At 45.8% G+C, this 18,588-nt stretch overlaps 1 protein-coding gene across 6 annotated transcripts in view; it reads left to right on the forward strand.

The window, feature by feature from the left end:
* Window positions 1-18,588, forward strand: part of TIGAR (TP53 induced glycolysis regulatory phosphatase) — a 248,087-nt gene that overhangs the window by 110,821 nt on the left and 118,678 nt on the right. For 4 of the 6 annotated variants that reach the window (XM_085652583.1, XM_085652588.1, XM_085652586.1 and 1 more), the window contains one exon: window positions 11,315-11,392. The exons of the other annotated variants lie outside the window; for them this stretch is intronic. In XM_085652583.1, the coding sequence (XP_085508709.1) occupies window positions 11,315-11,392 (78 nt within the window). The remainder of the gene's footprint in view (window positions 1-11,314; window positions 11,393-18,588) is intronic. 6 annotated transcript variants of the gene reach the window in all.

An 18,588-nucleotide genomic window follows, 5' to 3' on the forward strand; every position in this document is an offset into this window, starting at 1 on the left:
GATGCGGTGGCAGGTACAGAGGGCCTTAAACTCAACCCTGCTCCTCACTGGCAACCAGTGAAGACTCCGAAGGGCAGTATTGGAGGCCACTCTTTTGGGAAATTTTAGAATGAGGCGGGCTGCCGCGTTCTGCAACACCTGAAGGCGATTTATGGCCTTGTTAGTTGCTCCCAGGTACAGCAAATTGCCATAATCCAGGCGTGATGTGACAAGGGCGTGCACCAACGTTCTGCTCGCTGACGTGGGAAGGAGATCTAAAACCTTCCGTATACTTTTCAGGATGCTGAAGCAGACGCCCACCACACGTCCTATCTGCGGTCCAAAAGACAGGTCAGCATCTAACCAGACTCCAAGGTTCCGAACTTCTTGGCAGGGTGTTGGAGCCTCACCGAGGCATGGGGGCCACCACGTCGACGACCAGACAGATGGGTTCCCCCCCACTACGAGCACCTCAGTCTTGCTGCCATTTAGTTTAAGGCAATTGGTGGACATCCAGGCTGCAAGGTCTTGCATGCAGGCTCTGAAACTGTCCGCCGCAAGACCGGGCGCTCGCGAGAGGGAGATAACCAGCTGCGTGTCGTCGGCATAGGACACGATGTGCAGACCATGGCCCACAGCAATAGGGGCCACTGGGGAGACATAAAGATTAAATAGGGTGGGGCTCAGGGACGATCCCTGGGGTACGCCCTGGTCCAATCCAATATCCCTGGAATAACATTTGCCCTGGCGGACCTGAAAGCTTCTCCCCGTCAGGAAGGACTGGATCCATGCGAGGGCAGCTCCAGATATTCCTCCACTATTCAGACACCGTAGCAGGGTGGTGTGAGCTACGGTGTCGAATGCTGCACTCAGGTCCAATAGGATGAGGGCCATAGTATGACCCTCCTCCACCCCCGGCGTAAGGTCTCCACAGCCATCAGAAGCGCTGATTCCGTTGAGTGGCGGGGACGGAAACCAAACTGGGTATCGTGTAGTAGGGCAGCCTCATCCACTAACTCCATCAGTTGCATGTATACCGTTTTTTCCGCCACTTTGGCCAGATAGGGCAGAAGGGAGATCGGCCGGATGTTCTCTAGTTTCTCAAAGCTGATGTTGGATTTCTTCCTGAGAGGTAGAACCACCGCCAGTTTCCAGGCTTTGGTCACGGTCTTGGTGCTAAAAGACACATCCAGTAGCTGTCTTATATATGGTTCTAGCACTGATAAGCTATCCGCTAGCCGTTTCGGCGTGTTGGGATCCCGTGGGGAACCCGACTTGACGGATATACAGATTTTTAGTAGGTCCTCCGAGGGCGGGGTGACAAGTATATGTCTGTCCCTCCATTCCCTCGGGCTTTCCGCAAATTCGGTTCCAGCAATGGGATGACTGGGAAATGCCGAGTAGATTTTTGCTATCTTTTCGTAAAAGAAGTCCGCAATCCTATCACAGGATTCCACCGAGCAGTCATCTGGAGCCATGGCTGGTTTCCCACTCGAGAGGGTTTTATAGAGCAAGAAGAGCTCCCTCGTCGAGTTACCAGCTTCGCTAACTCTAGTGGTGTAATATGCTGCTTTGGACTTCCTGATTAGCCCTTGATAAATTTGCCTCTCCGTTAGGTAGGCCTCCCTAGTTTCCTTAGACGGAGCCCCCCGCCACTGTCTTTCGACTCGCTTCAATGCTGTTTTCGTGACCCGTAGTTCATCACTGAACCACAGGGCAGTTTTTTGAAGGCGGCCACCCAATCTGGCGTGCGAAAGTGGGGCTGTGCAATCAAGCGCCTCGTTGATACGCTTGCAAAGATTGGTATTGGCCGTATCCGCATCATCCCCCCCCCAGGGCTTCCTCCTTTAGTCAGTGCCGCACTGAATTTAGCCTGGGAAAAGGTAGCCCATCTCCGCCTGGGATGGTACAGTGTAGCTGGCTCCGGGGGTTTAACCCCGGAAATTCGTATGGAGAATGGTACCAGGTGATGATCCGACCAAGGGATGGGAATAGGGGTCTTAGCTTCTACTTCCCCCCCAATTGACGAATATGGGGTCCAGTAAGTGTCCCAACTGGTGAGTTGGACCGCTTACTATTTGATTCAGTTGGAGGGCTCCCAATGCCTGGCAAAAGTCCCTACTAACATTATCTGTGGGGTTGTTTAAATGAAGGTTAAGATCCCCCAGTACCAGAAATTTGTCTTTGCATAGCACAGCCTCCATTATACCTTCCACCAGACTCTCCCCAAACCTGGCTATAGGGCCTGGGGGTCTATAGATTGGCATGCCCTTCAACGTACAGCTCTCATTCACTTTGACAGTGAAGCTCCCTGCCTCACTGTCCAGGATGGAGGAGTGGTCTCATTGACAACGTAGATTTTTCTGTGCTATAATAGCAATGCCCCCTCCTCTACCGGTGAGTCTATCTTGCCTAAGCATTGTATAGCCCTCTCGTAGTGCCTCTAAGGCATCAGGGGTAGAGCCTTCATCTAGCCATGTCTCAGTAAGAAACACAAGATCCCACTGTTTCTCAGTGAGTAGGTCGTATAGATCTAATTTGTGTTTCTGCAGAGAACGTACGTTTAGCAGACCACAGTCCAGGATATAGTCTCTAGGGGCCACATCCCTGCCAGGATCAAAAGAGAAGTGGCAGTGTTCACAGCCTGTATTATCCTCCACTCTCAATTTATTTAGACATGTGGTAGATATGCGAAAAGTCAGCAGTTCCTGCCTGCTCCACCGTATATGTCCCTCCCCAGGGACAAAAGGTATGGCCCTGGATCGCGTACGATCGCGTACGGGCGCAGACGGGCTTGCCTTAAGCGCGCCATCGGCGCGCTGTCGGCACGCCCGCTGCGCTCGTCTGCTGCGCGTCCGGGAGAGACACATGATATAATATAAGGGGGTGTGGCCTAGCGCAGAGGGGGCGTGGCCTGAGCAGGAGGGCTTCCCCGGGATGGCTGCGCGGGAGAAATTACAGGCAAGACTGGTGGCAAAGTGCAGCGGCCAGGTAGGGCGTGACAACACAAATATTCAGTTTTTAAAAATGCTCGTAGCTCCCGGCTTCCGCCTCAGGAGTTCAATGATTTTCCCAAATACGTACAACTCATACACACATCAAGGGATCAACTTTTGACCTTCTAATTGCACAAAAGGGGATCATTTCGACTCATTTGACCCCCTCCTCATTCTCTTTCACTTCAGTTTCAAAAGATCTTCAACCAAAGGTCAGGTTTAAAGACCTAAAGTGTAACTTAAATATACAAGCCATATCAACCCTACTGAGTTCTCTACAAAAAGCAGGACTCCACTTTAACCCCAGCATTCACTAACCTGACCAGTCACTACAATGAAACTATAGTCCGTATAAGGGAGGAACTAGCTGTCATAAACCGTAAGAGACAAAAGCGTAAAATCTTGTTCCAACAGTGCCAAAAGGACCTGCTCGACTGAAGAAGGCAACTTCGAACAGTCGAACGTGAGTGGATACAAAATCTGTCAACCTTGAACCTGACTAAACTTTGCACTAAAAGTAGAAGACACAAAAGTAGCCTCTTTGAGGCTAAAGCTTCCTTTTTAGGTCTCGCCTGACCCAGCGCATGCGCTGGTCTGGCAAGACTTATTGAGAGGGCTCCAAAAAGTGCTACCAGGCCAGCCTAGAGCTACAGTGCATGTTCGCAGGCGCGCGCGCCGCGCTTTACCGCGATTACTTTCACTTTCGCGGCCGAACGGCTGCTTGTCTGGTCTGTACTGGTGCAGTTTACTGAATCCTGCCTTTGTGTGTGTGGTCTGCAGCCTGCTCCTGTTTGCTGCAGTCTTAGACCCACACTGAAAGGTGGCTATTGATGTGCTTTATACAAATGGCTTTATCATCTTGGAATTTCAGTGGCTGTAGAGCAAAAAAGAATTATGCAAAACTTCTTGCCATTGTAGACCTTCCTCTCTTTTTAGGACTCTGACACGTACAGGCAGAGGTGATGCTCCTTTTGGGGAGGGATTTGACAAGGTGCTGATTTTAGGCCATTACACACATCAGTTACATCAAGATACCACCATGTCAGGCACCCTGTTTCCTCTACTGTCTCTTTAAAGGGACAATTTCTATATATTCAGAATATGGTTAACAGATGGAGTGATTTCTTCAGAATTAAATGATCGCTTCTAGGTGCCAATCTTGGGATTCTAATTCAGGCCTGCACCTAAGGTAGTCTTTGTTGTTCACCCTATTCTCTCCCCTTACAATACATTTAGTATGTGTTTTTATTTCATACGCTAACAAAGCAGGGTATTAGGAGACTGACTACTTCACCCAGAAGTCATACAATCTTTTCAAGCCCCAAATAAACAATCATTTGTTTTCATGATCAGTCACATACAGTAGAGCTGTAGTCCACGTGCTCTATCAGCAACCATGTTAGCAACTTCATGGTGCTACAAACGTGAATCAATGATCGTCCCTTTGATTTTTGATTTTTTTTTTTTTTGCCCAGGAGAAGAATTTGACCTCATCGGAATGCTGATATGATTATTCCTTGTGATTTTTTATTTTATTTTTATCTATAGCTGCTTTTGAGTCTGTGTGATCTCCTCCTCGCGACTCTCTCACCAGCTCCACTTCAATGTCTGTCTGGGAAGGGTAAAGGGGTCTGCGGCTTCAGCCTACACCCCTTACAGACTTGTGAAATGATGACACGGACGCAGTGAATGAAACAATGAAGTGGCTTTAATCCGAGACACAGGTAAGAGCGGACTTCCCCAGGCCGGACAGTCACCAACTGCCCACTTCTGACGTTCCCCCCGTTAAAACCACTCTAGAACCCCGCAGTCACAGGGTGCTTCTTATACCATGGCAATAAACCAGTTATGTACGAGGCACAAAGAGTGCAAGCTCTACATAACACACCTCCTTCTGTTCTGCAAAAACACAAACTTTCAACAAAAACTAGAAAATGCTTTATGACTCTAAAGGAAGGGGAAACTACTCGAAAGTAAGTAAATGAAAGAAAGAATAAAACCAGCAAAGAAAAGAATAATTATACGACAAGGTACCTAATAACAAACAGGTGATAGACATATCTAGCAATATACAATGCTGGAAGAATTAAACAAAAACTTTAATATTAATTCTATTCACACCAAGATGCTGAAAAGATCATTAACCTACAAAATCTTTAAAGTATATAGGCGACCTGCAATCTCTTACACTCCTCGGACCTCTCGACCTGCACTCCTCTCCAACAGTGGTCTATTCCGTGAGAACCGAGGATGTTTAAACTTCTTTAACCTTATCTTCTGATGAACAAGACTCAAACTCCTCATCTTTTATCAACATGTAACCACTGCACTTCACTCTTTTCACTACATACTCTCCATCGCTCTGATACAAAGCAATGCTACGGCGATCCCACCATTCACCATTCTCTCAGACCCCATAAAACGTATATGCGCGCACCACCTTATATGGTCCTTTAAATTTTAACAGACATCACACGTCCAGTAGGAATATTCACCCAATTACTGCACCTTTGAAATCCAAATCTGCTTTCCTAAAGTCAATTTCCTGCGCATCACCTCTAGCTCCCCATTCTTTCATCCAAGAAGGTTCCATTTTGGTTCCTGGAACCCTTCCTCTCATTAACTCAAAAGGCGATTTAGATGTTGCTTCTTGTTCCGTAGTTTGGTAGGCACAAGCTAAATCTTGCACTGCTCGTTTGACATCCTGACCTGCCACATCAGCCATTTGATTCACACCCTTCACAATTCTGTTAGCCCTTGCCACAATGCCATTGCCTTGTGGATTGTAAAATGCAGTGTAATGATGGGTAATACAATTCGAATTAAGAAAAAACTCCATGTCCTGAGAAACCAATTGAGTACCATTGTCTGTGATGAGTATAGATGGGGTCCCTTCCTCTAAGACATTTTTTTAGGTCTCACCTAGCAGTCCGCATGCGCTGCTCTGCGAGACTTATTGTAAGGGCTTCAAAAAGCTCACCACACACACGCTCGTGCGTGTGTGGCCTATTGCTTACGGTTACCCGCACGGCGCCATATATTTTGAATTATCGTGCCCAGACACGGGCGCGATAATTCAAAACATATGGCCTGGTGCTCGCTCTTACACGCACCACTCGCGGGATGCTGCTTTCCTTGAATTCCTTGTTTACTTTGTTTAGCCAAACAGCACTCCGCGCTGCTTTATATTTTGCTGTTGCTGCAGCACTGCTATCCACTTTATGATATATTGCCTTTTACACTGTTATATTTTGTTGTATTTATTAAGTCATTAGGATTTGCATGTGCGCGTTGTCAGACAGAGGCAATGTTATTGATGTAGTGCCGAAGGTCTTTCATGAGATTGAAGGGGTTAGTACAGGGGAGGAAGAGTTCAAATGGAAAACACACGCCCTGTGGGGTTTCTTTGGTAGAATAGGAATGCTCTGTGGTCATACAGTTGCTCTTTCTGTCTTTTTATTTGCAACCTTTCGACAACCTTGATTTTTCAAGTGTTATGGGAGAGTGTGTGCGCTCTGAAAAGTGTGTTTGTTCATTTGACTTTGAAGTAGAAGAGCAATGCATTGTTAGCAAATGCAGCATGCTTCCACCTTTTGTGCTAAAACAATTAATACATTTTTAAAACGTATCCACGCTTTTTACAATAAATATGATGGTTTGCTTAAATTATGTGAATATGCACTTGTAATATTTGCAAAACTTTTGGGTTCAGTATGTGCCCATTTTCTGCGGAATGCTATATTATTGAGGTGGTGGCCCAGTAGTTTTTTTGATATTGCAGCTAAAGGGAGTGTAAGCACAGGAGAGGAAGACCTAAAATTAAAAACACCCATCTTGCGGGGTGTTTGCACCGGTATGGGAAGGCATAGCCAAAGCCAATAGCTCTGGCTAAACACTTATAAAGTCTCAAAAGCGAGACCTATTGGCTATGCCAATGCTTGTTGAGATTGTGGTTAAACTAAGTGTGACACCGCCCTAGAAAACTATTTAATATTCTCAAGCAATATAGAAGTCATGCAACCAATTCTTTCAGCAGCACCACACCAGAGAAGTGTGATGAAATACAGTTTTATTTACTAAGTAGATTAAACCCTTCAGCGCGGCGCGGATTACCGTGCTGTGCTGAAGGGTTCGTGCGCGGGCGGGGCCGTGACGGAGCGGTTCCGTCATGCGCACAGCGCGACCGACGTGCATGACGGAACCACTCCGTCATAAGCAGCGATGAGGTTAAAAAGATTGAACTTTCACTGCAAACATTTTAGTAGAAAGCCAAGCTCTCACTCCTCTGAAGACAAGTGCCTCGTGAAGTTCAGAGAGGTCAACAAAAGCATGACCATTAAGATAATTGCCAATACAATACAAAATGTACACTTTGTGGAACCAATGCGGGCCACCTTAATCTAAGAGTTTAGCAGTCTCATCTACCCGTACCTAACAAAATCGATCAATTCCTCGCTACCACAATGTGATATTCTGAACTGTCTGAAAATAGGGCAGTTTAGTCCCGCTCTTAAAAAAATCATGCGCTAACTCAGAATACCTAACCAAACTCAGACCATTAACAAATCTCCCATTCCTTGCAAAAATTCTGGAACGTTTGTCTCCTCACAACTCAAACAATACCCTGATGACCACTCCTTGCTAGAAAAGTTTGAGTCCAGGTTCAGAGCTTCTCTACAGCACCAAAACAGCCAGGATAATCATCAATGCCTCCTGGGCAATGGGGTTCCTATCTACTCCTACTTATTGCTTCACATCATCAACCATAACATCTGACCAAACTTTCTAAAGAAAAGAATGGGTATAAATAGTCCTGCCCTAAGATGGATCTCCTCTCACGTAATCAATCGTTCTAAACTAACTAAACTGGTTATCCATGGGGGGCCTCAAGGATATATACTAGAACAAACTCTTTCCAGCCTTTACAGGGAATCTCTTTCCACAATCCTTAATTACTTTATCCGCTCATACCACCTGTGTGCTGACGATACCCAGCTTTATCTACACGTCTTCTCTCATGAAGAACTCTTGTTCCTTGACCAAACCCTAAAGGACCTATTATCCTGGCTTTCATCCAACCATCTAAACCTCAACCTGCTAAAGATTGAATTCTTTATTTCCCATCCTCAGAGTGCGACTTCGTCCTAGATTGGTTGGACTAGCTAAAAATACTTAACTTTAATCTCATAATTATTGATTGCACAAAGTCTTTGTGGTCCCACTTGACAAGAATCTAAACCTTCTCAGAAATCATAAAACTTTCAATGCCCTATTTACTAGAATACCTTATACTCACCTAGTCCCAATGAAGGCAGCTCTCCGTGCACTCAACCTTAATTTTATGTATGTATGCATGTATGTGCTATTTTTATAACTCAGATCTAGCAAACAGGCAGTGGAGCTTTCTGTAGAGTGAAAAGAGAGCGTAAAGTCAACGATTGTTAGTAGGGGTAATTGTTTTTTGGACTGTTAATGCATTGTGATGTAGTATTCTTTAAACACCTGCATATTCAACTCTTTCTTAAATTGGAGCTGCATTGGGGTGGTCCTGATGGATAAGGGAATGTTGTAACAGATCCTAAGTACATAGATGGAAAAGGCCTGCTACTTTATTTATTTTTACAATTTTTAGCCTGCATACTGATGGTGTCCTTGATGCAGGTGTGCTGAGAACCACCAGAAATATTGAGCTTGTATGCAAGATAAGCAGGAATGCTTTGTAAACTCTGCAGCTAGTTCTGAAGATGGTGCAGACTGGAATGGTGAGCCAATGGAGTACTTTCAGTACGGGGGTGATGTAATCATATTTTTTCATGCCCTAGATGAGACCTGCTGCAGCATGTAAGATGGCCTTTAGGGGGTACCGGTGTGGTGTCTAGGAAGCCATGGAGCAGGGCATTACAACTATCCAGATGCAAGAGTACAAGGGATGGAACAGCAGTTCTAAAGTGCCTTTCTAGAAGAAATGGTATCAATTTCTTTAGAAGAGCGAGCTGGACCAAGGCTGTCTTAAGTTTTTGGAAATGTGTTCCTAGAGGCTGAGGTTGGTATCCAGGGTGAATCCAAGTAACGTGGCATTCAGTGTATGTCCGGGCTTGAAGCTGCCAAGATTCATTTCATTGAGCCAGTTTTGTACCGTTTGTTGTTCTTGGCAAATATAAATTATGTCTTAGTTGGGTTGAGGTTCATTTAGGCACTCAACATCCAAGTCTAAATGATGTGCAGTCAGTGTTTAAAGCATTAGATGTCTGAATCAGAGGAGACTTTCAAGTAGAGGTGTGTAACATCCACAAATTGGTGACTCTTGATGCTGATATCTTTGAGTAGAGCACCAAATGGCTCCATGCAGCCCTGCCAAGTATCACACATCAGGCGTGAAACTAACGCATTTCAGTGTGGTGCTCCGCAGTACCGCACTGAAATACAAAAGTCACGCATAATAGAGACTCCTTGGCTGTAAAGCTGGAGCTCTAGTATTCATGCACCATATTAAGACAAAAACTAAGCTGGAGAGGCAGCGCGCCAAGGGCGCTGCTCCCGGCATGCTTGGGAGATGGCACAGAGTCCACGGCACTAGCTGGTGGTACTGTGATACAATGTAACAATATTGACCTGACACTTCACTGTGCCTGTTTGTTATAAATCCGTGAGGACGTGATGACTCACACCTATAACAAAAGCGGGATGTCCTGATGCTGCCGCCCGGCGCTGCGCGGCCTCAGTTCAACAGAATAAAGTTAGACTGCTTACACCGCGTGTGCCACGGACGGGAAATTATTTAAAAATGAAGATCTCGCGAGTCGACCAGGTCACACCCCCCTCCCCCTTTTGCCCCCCCCCCCCCCCCCCGACGACCGCCACCGGTAAACTACATGGACAGCGGAGAGTCACAGGTCTGTCCTTCTGCTCAGCTACCGTCTGCGGTGCAAGTGGGCGAAATAAGTTTCGGCTGCGCTTTAAATTTCGGCCCTAGAAGTCACTGAGTGCGGTGCCGATACAGTTCCTCCAAACTCGTTGAAGAACCAGCGCAGTCTAGTGCAGGTGACCTGCAGTGCTGAGTGCCAGGACAAGACACAGCCTGCCAGCAGCTGTGCACCGCCGCCTCGGCCAGTAATAAATCGACGATCATGCGGAAATATGAGATCCCGCCCGCACTCAATCCCAAGCCCACCAGGGCAGGCTGAGAGTGACTCGGTATGGAGGCAGGCCATTGTTACAGTCAGTAAGTGAAGTTAGTGCAGCAAATATAGGTCGCATCAGTGTAACTGCACATTAAAGCGGGAGGAAGCCTGAATGTAACCTGACCCCAGCCCACTGGGCCACGGCTCCGCCTCAGCAGCTGCTGTGAGACTGAGTCCGCAGGCTGCATGACAAGTGCCTTGGAGAGTGAGCACAGGTAAAGTGTATTTATACTAATTAAACTAATTAAACTAATTACATATTATTTGTGCCACACATAATGTGTTAATTGCTTATAAGACTAGTAGACTGTGCAACTTACTCTTTTATTATACAACTCAGTTACTCAGTGTGTGTCTTTTTAAAAAAAAAAAAAAATTCCAGCCTGCTGCGGCTGGGCTATCACCCCTAGGCTGTGAGTGTGCCTCTCCTTCCCTTCGATTTCCGGTGCTTTGCTGAAGTTCTAAGATCTTCTTAGTGTTTCTTGTTGCTCAAATGGGTGTAATGTCTAATATTTATTTGATTCCCTGGTCTTCATTGCTTAATTTTGCTTGTGACAAAGTGTCACTCCTAGTCGTTGAAATGTCACTCATAATGACACTGAAATTATGAAAATGTCACACATAGCGATTTGTAACCTCGGCAGCTATGTCCATGTACTTGTTGAAGATGATGGAACTGTATGGAGGTGATGGACATATTTTGGGACCTGGAGGTGAAAATGTGAACTCTGGACTTTTTTTGCTTGGGCTATGGACTCCGAACTTTTACCATTTACTGGTTGAAATACCTACTTAATTAACCTCATTTATACCTCTCCGCATTGTATATCGACTCTAAACTCTAACCCTTAAGTTTTTTTTTGTTTTTTACAGTACAGGAGACTGCAAACTTTGAACCATGATTTGTAGTATATTTATGATAAGCAGCTACACTTAACTCCCCCTATACCTTTAATGTTGTAACATTCCTAGGACCGATTGTAAGCACTAAGACAATTCCCAGTTTAGTATGCACTATAAAAAACTGCTGGTCTACTTTTTTCCATCATCCGCACCAACTATTCTTTAGAGTATTCTTGGGGCTGGTCGCTCTTGATACATGGCCACATGACTATGCAAGCATGATAACCCTGAAATGTTTTTGTGTTCCATTTGCAGACAGCTACTACAATTCTAGTTGAAAGCAGGATGTGCAAGGACCTCAAAATAAACGTAGACGCGAGACTTCGAGAACGAGTAAGTAGGTGGCACTTCTTGTAGAGGGAAAGATAAAAGAACGAGTTTTAATAAATGTAGTTGTCTTTGAAAGTCTTCCCTTACTTCCAAGCTGAGCCAAAATTATGTTTGGAGAATTGCTGGTCTTTTTATATGACGATTATGTGCACCTCTGTATATATGTATGCATGTATATTGTATTTTATTACGCAAACCTTGGCAAAAGACAGAAGAGCAGTGTACATGGTCAAAGACAAACAAAGTCTATGAGTGATAGGAGAGAAAGCAGGGTTATGGACATTTTTGTGGAAGACTAAGGCCCCGATTCACAGAACTAACTTAAGACAAAATCCTAAACTTACTACCATTTTGGTATTCACAGAAGGCACTTACTCATTTTGGTATTCACAGAAGGCACTTACTCATTTCGGTATTCACAGAAGTTAGGACTCCTAACTTTAGGACTCCTAAATGCCTTCTGTGAATACCGAAAGCCTTAAAATTAGGATTTTTCTCAGTTTAGTAGTAGTATAGTTAGGACTCCTAACTTTAGGACTCCTAAATGCCTTCTGTGAATACCGAAAGTCTTAAAATTAGGATTTTTCTCAGTTTAGTAGTAGTATAGTTAGGACTCCTAACTTTAGGACTCCTAAATGCCTTCTGTGAATACCGAAAGCCTTAAAATTAGGATTTTTCTCAGTTTAGTAGTAGTATAGTTAGGACTCCTAACTTAAGGACTCCTAAATGCCTTCTGTGAATACCGAAAGCCTTAAAATTAGGATTTTTCTCAGTTTAGTAGTAGTATAGTTAGGACTCCTAACTTTATGACTCCTAAATGCCTTCTGTGAATACCGAAAGCCTTAAAATTAGGATTTTTCTCAATTTAGTAGTCCTAAGTTTAGATTTAGGACTACTAAATTGAGAAAAATCCTAATTTTAAGACTTTCGGTATTCACAGAAGGCATTTAGGAGTCCTAAAGTTAGGACTCCTAACTTCTGTGAATACCGAAATGAGTAAGTGCCTTCTGTGAATACCAAAATGAGTAAGTGCCTTCTGTGAATACCAAAATGGTAGTACGTTTAGGATTTTGTCTTAAGTTAGTTCTGTGAATCGGGCCCTTAGTGTTCTTTAAAGAGGGAAGTCTTCCAATCGCTCCTAAATTGGAGCAGTGTTGGGGCTGTCCTGATGGATTCGGGAATGTTGTTCCAGATCGTGGGTGTATAGATAGAAAAGGACTGCTGTCCTAATTTTTTAGGTCGAGCCTAGGAGTGCGCATGCACTGTCTGCAAAACCTGCAGTAATTTCTATACGGAGTACAAGCCCACCTCTTGCTTGCCATTGGTTCCCTCTGGCAGTGCTCTGCTTTACAGGCTTCTTATTGGCTTTCGCTCCCGAAACATCACTTCGTTTCATGGGAAACCGCACCGACCAACTACAGTTTAGTTACATTGTGGGGCTGCTTCTGTTTAGTTTAGGGACTAATTTTTTCGCCATGGCGCCCGCTTTACGGGCCACCATGCACATAGGTTTAATATGTACGGGCACCACGCTTCATGTTGTAGCAAGGTGCCCGCTTCCATAATTAGTTTTGTATTACCCTAGCTGCTTCCCAGGCCGCCATGTGCATAAATTTAATATGCATGGGCGCCATGCTTCATGTTCTAGCACGGTGCCCGCTTTCATTGTTACTTTTATATTAGCATGGTGGCAGCTCCTTATGCTTATGTAAGTGCATGGGCGCTGCGCATAAACATGCATTTTTAAACGAAAGCATGCCCAATGCATAAACATGCATTTTTAAACGAAAGCATGCCCAACACTTGCATTCACCAGCCACCTGGTCCCCCTAGGCATGCTTTTGTTTGAAAATGCACACGATGTTTAAGGGAACAAGCCGGCAGGTGGGTGAAAGTGTTGGGAATGCTTTTGTTTGAAAATGCATGCAATGTTTAACACTTACAGCCACCAGCCGGCTCTTTCCCTTAAACATTGTGTGCATCTTGAAACAAAAGCATGCCTTACACTTGCACCCACCAGCAGCGCCAGCCATATTGTTTTACCCTGCTTGTTAACCACTGCAGACAATTTAAATTAACGTCTGCTGCCTCTTTCAACCAGAACGCTGTGCTCAAAAGTAGCTAATTGCATATTTACTACATGGATAACGCCTCTCTGTGAATCTGCTATATTTATGTAATGTGCAAAGGTCTTTCAGTTTACTACGTGCACCGGGGTGTTAAATAATTTTTTAAAATAGGGTGTAGGGAATAATGTTCGCCCATGGTACATTTCTTATTGTGTTGATTAATAGTGTAAATTAAAGAAAGAAGTAACGTAACTATTAGCAATAGAGAGGGTGTGGCTTAACGGCTAGAGCGGCTGACTTTGAAGCTGGAAAAATTGGTTCAAGTCTGACAGAGATTCACTTAATCTCCCATGCCTAAAAATGAATGTGTCAGTCTGTAATGCAACTGGTGCTCCTGTAAAGAGCTCTGATCCAATTTGCGCTTTATAATAGCTGCAGGTTTACTCTCCAGCCCCATAGCTGCCAAGGTTACAAATCGCTGTGAGTGACATTTTCATAAATTTTGTCATTATGAGTGACATTTCAACGACCATGAGTGACACTTTGTCACAAGCAAAATTAAGCAATGAAGACCAGGGAAACAAATAAAGATTAGACATTACACCCATTTGAGCAACAAGAAACACTAAGAAGATCTTAGAACTTCAGCAAAGGACCAGAAATCGAAGGGCAGGATAGGCACACTCACAGCCTAGGGGGTCACAGCCCAGCCGCAGCAGGATGTAATTTATTTAAAGAAAAGACACACACTGAGTAACTGAGTTGTATAATAAAAGAGTAAGTTGCACAGTCTACTAGTCTTGTAAGCAATTAACACATTATTTGTGGCACAAATAATATTGTTATTAGTTTAATTAGTTTAATTAGGATAAATACACTTTACCTGTGCTCACTCTCTAAGGCACTTGTCATGCGGACTCCGTCTCACAGCAGCTGCTGAGGCGGAGCCGCGGCCCAGTGGGCTGGGGTCAGGTTACATTCAGGCTTCCTCCCGCTTTAATGTGCAGTTACACTGATGCTACCTATATTTGCTGCACTAACTTCACTTACTGACTGTAACAATGGCCTGCCTCCATACCGAGTCACTCTCAGCCTGCGCTGGTGGGCTTGGGATTGAGTGCGGGCGGGATCTCATATTTCTTCATGATCGTCGATTTATTACCGGTCGAGGCGGCGGTGCGCAGCTGCTGGCAGCCTGTGCCTTGTCCTGGCGCCCAGCACCGCGGGTCACATGCACTAGACTGCGCGGGTTCTTGCAACGAGTTCGTAGGAACTGTATCGGCACCGCACTCAGTGACTTCTTGGCCAGAAATTTAAAGCACAGCCAAAACGTATTTCGCCCACTTGCCCCGCAGATGGTAGCTGAGCAGGAGGACAGACCTGTGACTCTCCACTGTCCATGTAGTTTACCAGTGGCAGTCGTCGGGGGGTGACCTGGTCGACTCGCGGGATCTTCATTTTTAAATAATTTCCCGTCCGTGGCACACGCGGTACAAGCAGTTAGTAACTTTATTCTGTTGAACTGCGGCCACGCAGCGCCGGGCGGCAGCGTCAGGACGTCCCGCCTTTGTTAAAGGTGTGAGTCATCACGTCCTCACGGATTTATAACAAACGCACAGTGAAGTGTCAGGTCAATATTGTTACATTGTATCACAGTACCACCAGCTAGTGCCGCGGACTCTGTGCCATCCCCCAAGCATGCCGGGATCAGCGCCCATGGCCCGCTGCCTCTCCAGCTTAGTTTTAGTCTTAATATGGTGCATGAATACTAGAGCTCAAGCTTTACAGCTAAGGAGTCTCTATTATGCGTGACTTTTGTATTTCAGTGCCGTGGTCACCACACTGAAATGTTAGTACCACGCCTGATGCGTGATACTTGGCAGGGCTGCAGACCCTTATTGTTTATAAGCAGCACAAAGGAGATTTCACTGACTCGCAAAGCATCCAACCTGCATCGTTAGTACGCAACCAGGATAAAATTATTCATGAATTCCAATTATATTAGAGTCTGACTTTGACTTACTTTAGTGCTGGATCAATTAGGAACAAAAATAGAGCAGTTTTATGCAAAGGCTGTTCAAATAAATTCAGACCAGAAAATAGGGAGATTTAAAACTGAGAATTTAGAAAGAATAGTGGTAAGCCTGTAATAGTAGTAACACCGCTGCTTAGCGGGTCCGGTTCCGGGGTTTCAGGAAGCTGGGAGGGATTCTGGTCGCCATCTTGCGAGTGGGACTGGGTGACACTGCTTGGGCGCCATCTTGAGTGTCCCAGTGGTGCTGAGCACTCGTGGACACCCTACTTAAGTCGGTGCATCAAGGGGGTCAGCTGGACAGGTAGCTGTGATTCCTTGTGTGCCATTGACTCGCGCTGCAGTGTAGGCGCCATTGTATTTAGTGCAGTGGGGCAGACGCGCTGTGCATTGTCCTACAAAATTTTAAACGCTCCCGTTTTTCTATCTGTGTTGTTTTTAATTTATCTTCTCCCTGTTTTTAGTCTGGGGAATGCCCCCTTACCTGCACTGTAATAGTAGTAACACCACTGCTTAGCGGGTCCGGTTCCGGGGTTTCAGGAAGCTGGGAGGGATTCTGGTCGCCATCTTGCGACTGGGACTGGGTGACACTGCTTGGGCGCCTTCTTGAGTGTCCCAGTGGTGCCTTAGCACTCGTGGACACCCTACTTAAGTCAGTCCCTCAAGCGTGCAGCGGTGACGCGCAGTGGGGGCGCCTTCCCTGCGCCGGAGTCGTGCCAGAGTCCTGCCCGTCTGCGCTCGTCCGCGCCGAGTCAGGTCTAAGGCAGGGCACTGTTGTTCTTTTCTTTTGGCTGTTGTATCTCTGCATATTTCTGTATCATGTATACCAGAGATGTGCTGCTTAGTCTTCCTGACCCATTGCCTTGTACGCATATTCCGCTTCATCCTATTTCTGGCCCTACTATTTGCCCAAAGTGCGTGTTCAGACTTCCATCTCCTGTTCCCATCTCTGCATATGGGAAAGTCCTCCTAGGCTGCCCTGCTGCTATCACGCCTCCACTGGTAAATTCTCAGGACTCGCATAATTTTAAGGTCTGTCATCTTAATGTGCGGTCTTTGGTCAAACATCATCAGGATGTGTATAGCTTACTTACGGACGCAGCCCCTGACGTTCTGTTTATGTCAGAGACTTGGTTGCATGTTGATGCTTCGGCTGCAGTGAACTTGGCTCTTCCCCCTGAGTATGTGATTTTTACTCACAACCGCAACTCGAGAGGAGGTGGCATTGCGGCCGCTATTAAATCCTGCTATACATGCGTATGGAAAGTTATGGATATAGCTGGATGGGAAAGTGCTTTCTTTCGCATCTCGGTCAATCCACATTTTACTTTCTCTGCGCTACTTATTTACCGGCCTCCGGGCCCGGACGCCGCTTTTAGGTTAGCTCTCCCTGAAGCTGTCAGCACACTAGCCTTAAGGGCTGCTAACTTTAGCATCATCGGCGATTTTAAATCTTCATTTTGATACGCCTCTTTCTCCTGCTGTTAGTAGTACCCTTGCCGATTTGGAAGCTCTCCAGCTAGTTCAGCTGGTTAATCATTGTACTCATGTTGATGGACATATTTTGGATCCGATTTTCACCAATTTATCTGCGGCTAAAGTGCTGCCTCCCAGGCCTATGGCCTGGACTGATCATCATCTTATAGAGCTTCACCTTGTGATTAAAGATCTTTCTCAAAAAGCAATTTCGTCCGTGCCTCTCAGGCGTCCATGGAGAAAGCTGCAATTAGCTGATTTTCATCGGCTTCTTGATCAATATCCTCTGGGCCTTTTTTGGATGTTGAGTCGGGATATGATCTCTTTTGTAATTGGCTGACTGGAGCCCTGGATTGTCTGATCCCTATCGCTGAGAGTAAACGCCGTCGGGTTGAACCCAGTCCATGGTACGATGATTCGCTCCGGCTCTTAAGGAAATCATGCAAACAAGCTGAAAGAGCCTGACGTAAGTCCTACTCGCCAGATAGTTAAGCGATCTATCGTGCTAGGACTGGGATATATCATGGAGCGGTTAATAAAGCCCGAGCGGCCCATTACTCTCGTGAATTTAACATCAGCACCAATCCTACTAAACTAGTATTTAAGGTGCTTAAGGATCTTACTGCCAGTAGAGCCCCAGTCGCTGAGATCTGCTCTGCCTCGCACTGTGAGGAAATGGCCGCCTTTTTTGTGGAAAAGGTGGAGGTCATCTATCGCTCCTTCTCTGTTCCATCTGTTCCTGTGGAGAAGCCGGAACCCTGCTCTATGACTATTTTGTCTTTGTCCTCTCTTCCAGAGCTTTCGATGGAAGAGTTTAATAAAATTGTGGCGAAAGTTAAATCTGGCTCCCCCAGTGATCCTCTACGACCTGCACAATCTAGAGAATCAGCGTCACTTTGTTTCCCCTCCCCTGCGTGATCTTGTCAATCTATCGCTGACGTCTGGTTGTGTCCCTGCTAGCTGGAAACAAGCTCAGGTGATGCAGATCTTAAAAAAACCTGCCTTGGATCCACTAAAGCTGGAGAACTATCGCCCTATATCTCTTCTTCCGTGGGCTGCAAAACTTACTGAGGTTCATGTTAACGCCATCTTATCTAACCATCTTCATCGTGCTAACATTCTGGATCCCTCGCAGAATTGCTTTCGACCCGGCCATAGCACTGAGACTGCGTTGTTATTCATGGTTGAGCACCTGCTTACTGTGGGTGACTCGGGTCAAACGGCGGCACTGGTGCTTCTCGATCTCAGTGCCGCGTTTGACACCGTCTCCCACGCTATTTTATTACAGCGTTTGGGTGAGGCTGGTGTCGCTAACGTGGCACTTGAGTGGTTTCGATCGTTTTTATCCGGTCGTACGTTTAGGGTTGTTACTCCTCCTTTTCAATCCAAACCCTATCCTATCTCTCAGGGTGTGCCGCACGGGTCGGCATTGAGCCCCACACTTTTCAACCTTTATGTGCAGCCGCTGGCTGCTGTCGCCAAGCGTTGGAACCTGACTATGGTATCCTATGCTGACGACACGCAGCTGGCAGTTGCATTAAGTGGGGCCTCCGACCTTGAGGCTGCCAAGTTCCGCGAAGGACTGAGCTCAGTGGCCCGCTGGATGACAGATAACTGCCTGC

Source organism: Triturus cristatus, chromosome 4_1, assembly GCF_964204655.1.
Source record: "Triturus cristatus chromosome 4_1, aTriCri1.1, whole genome shotgun sequence".
Taxonomy (NCBI): Eukaryota; Metazoa; Chordata; class Amphibia; order Caudata; family Salamandridae; genus Triturus; species Triturus cristatus.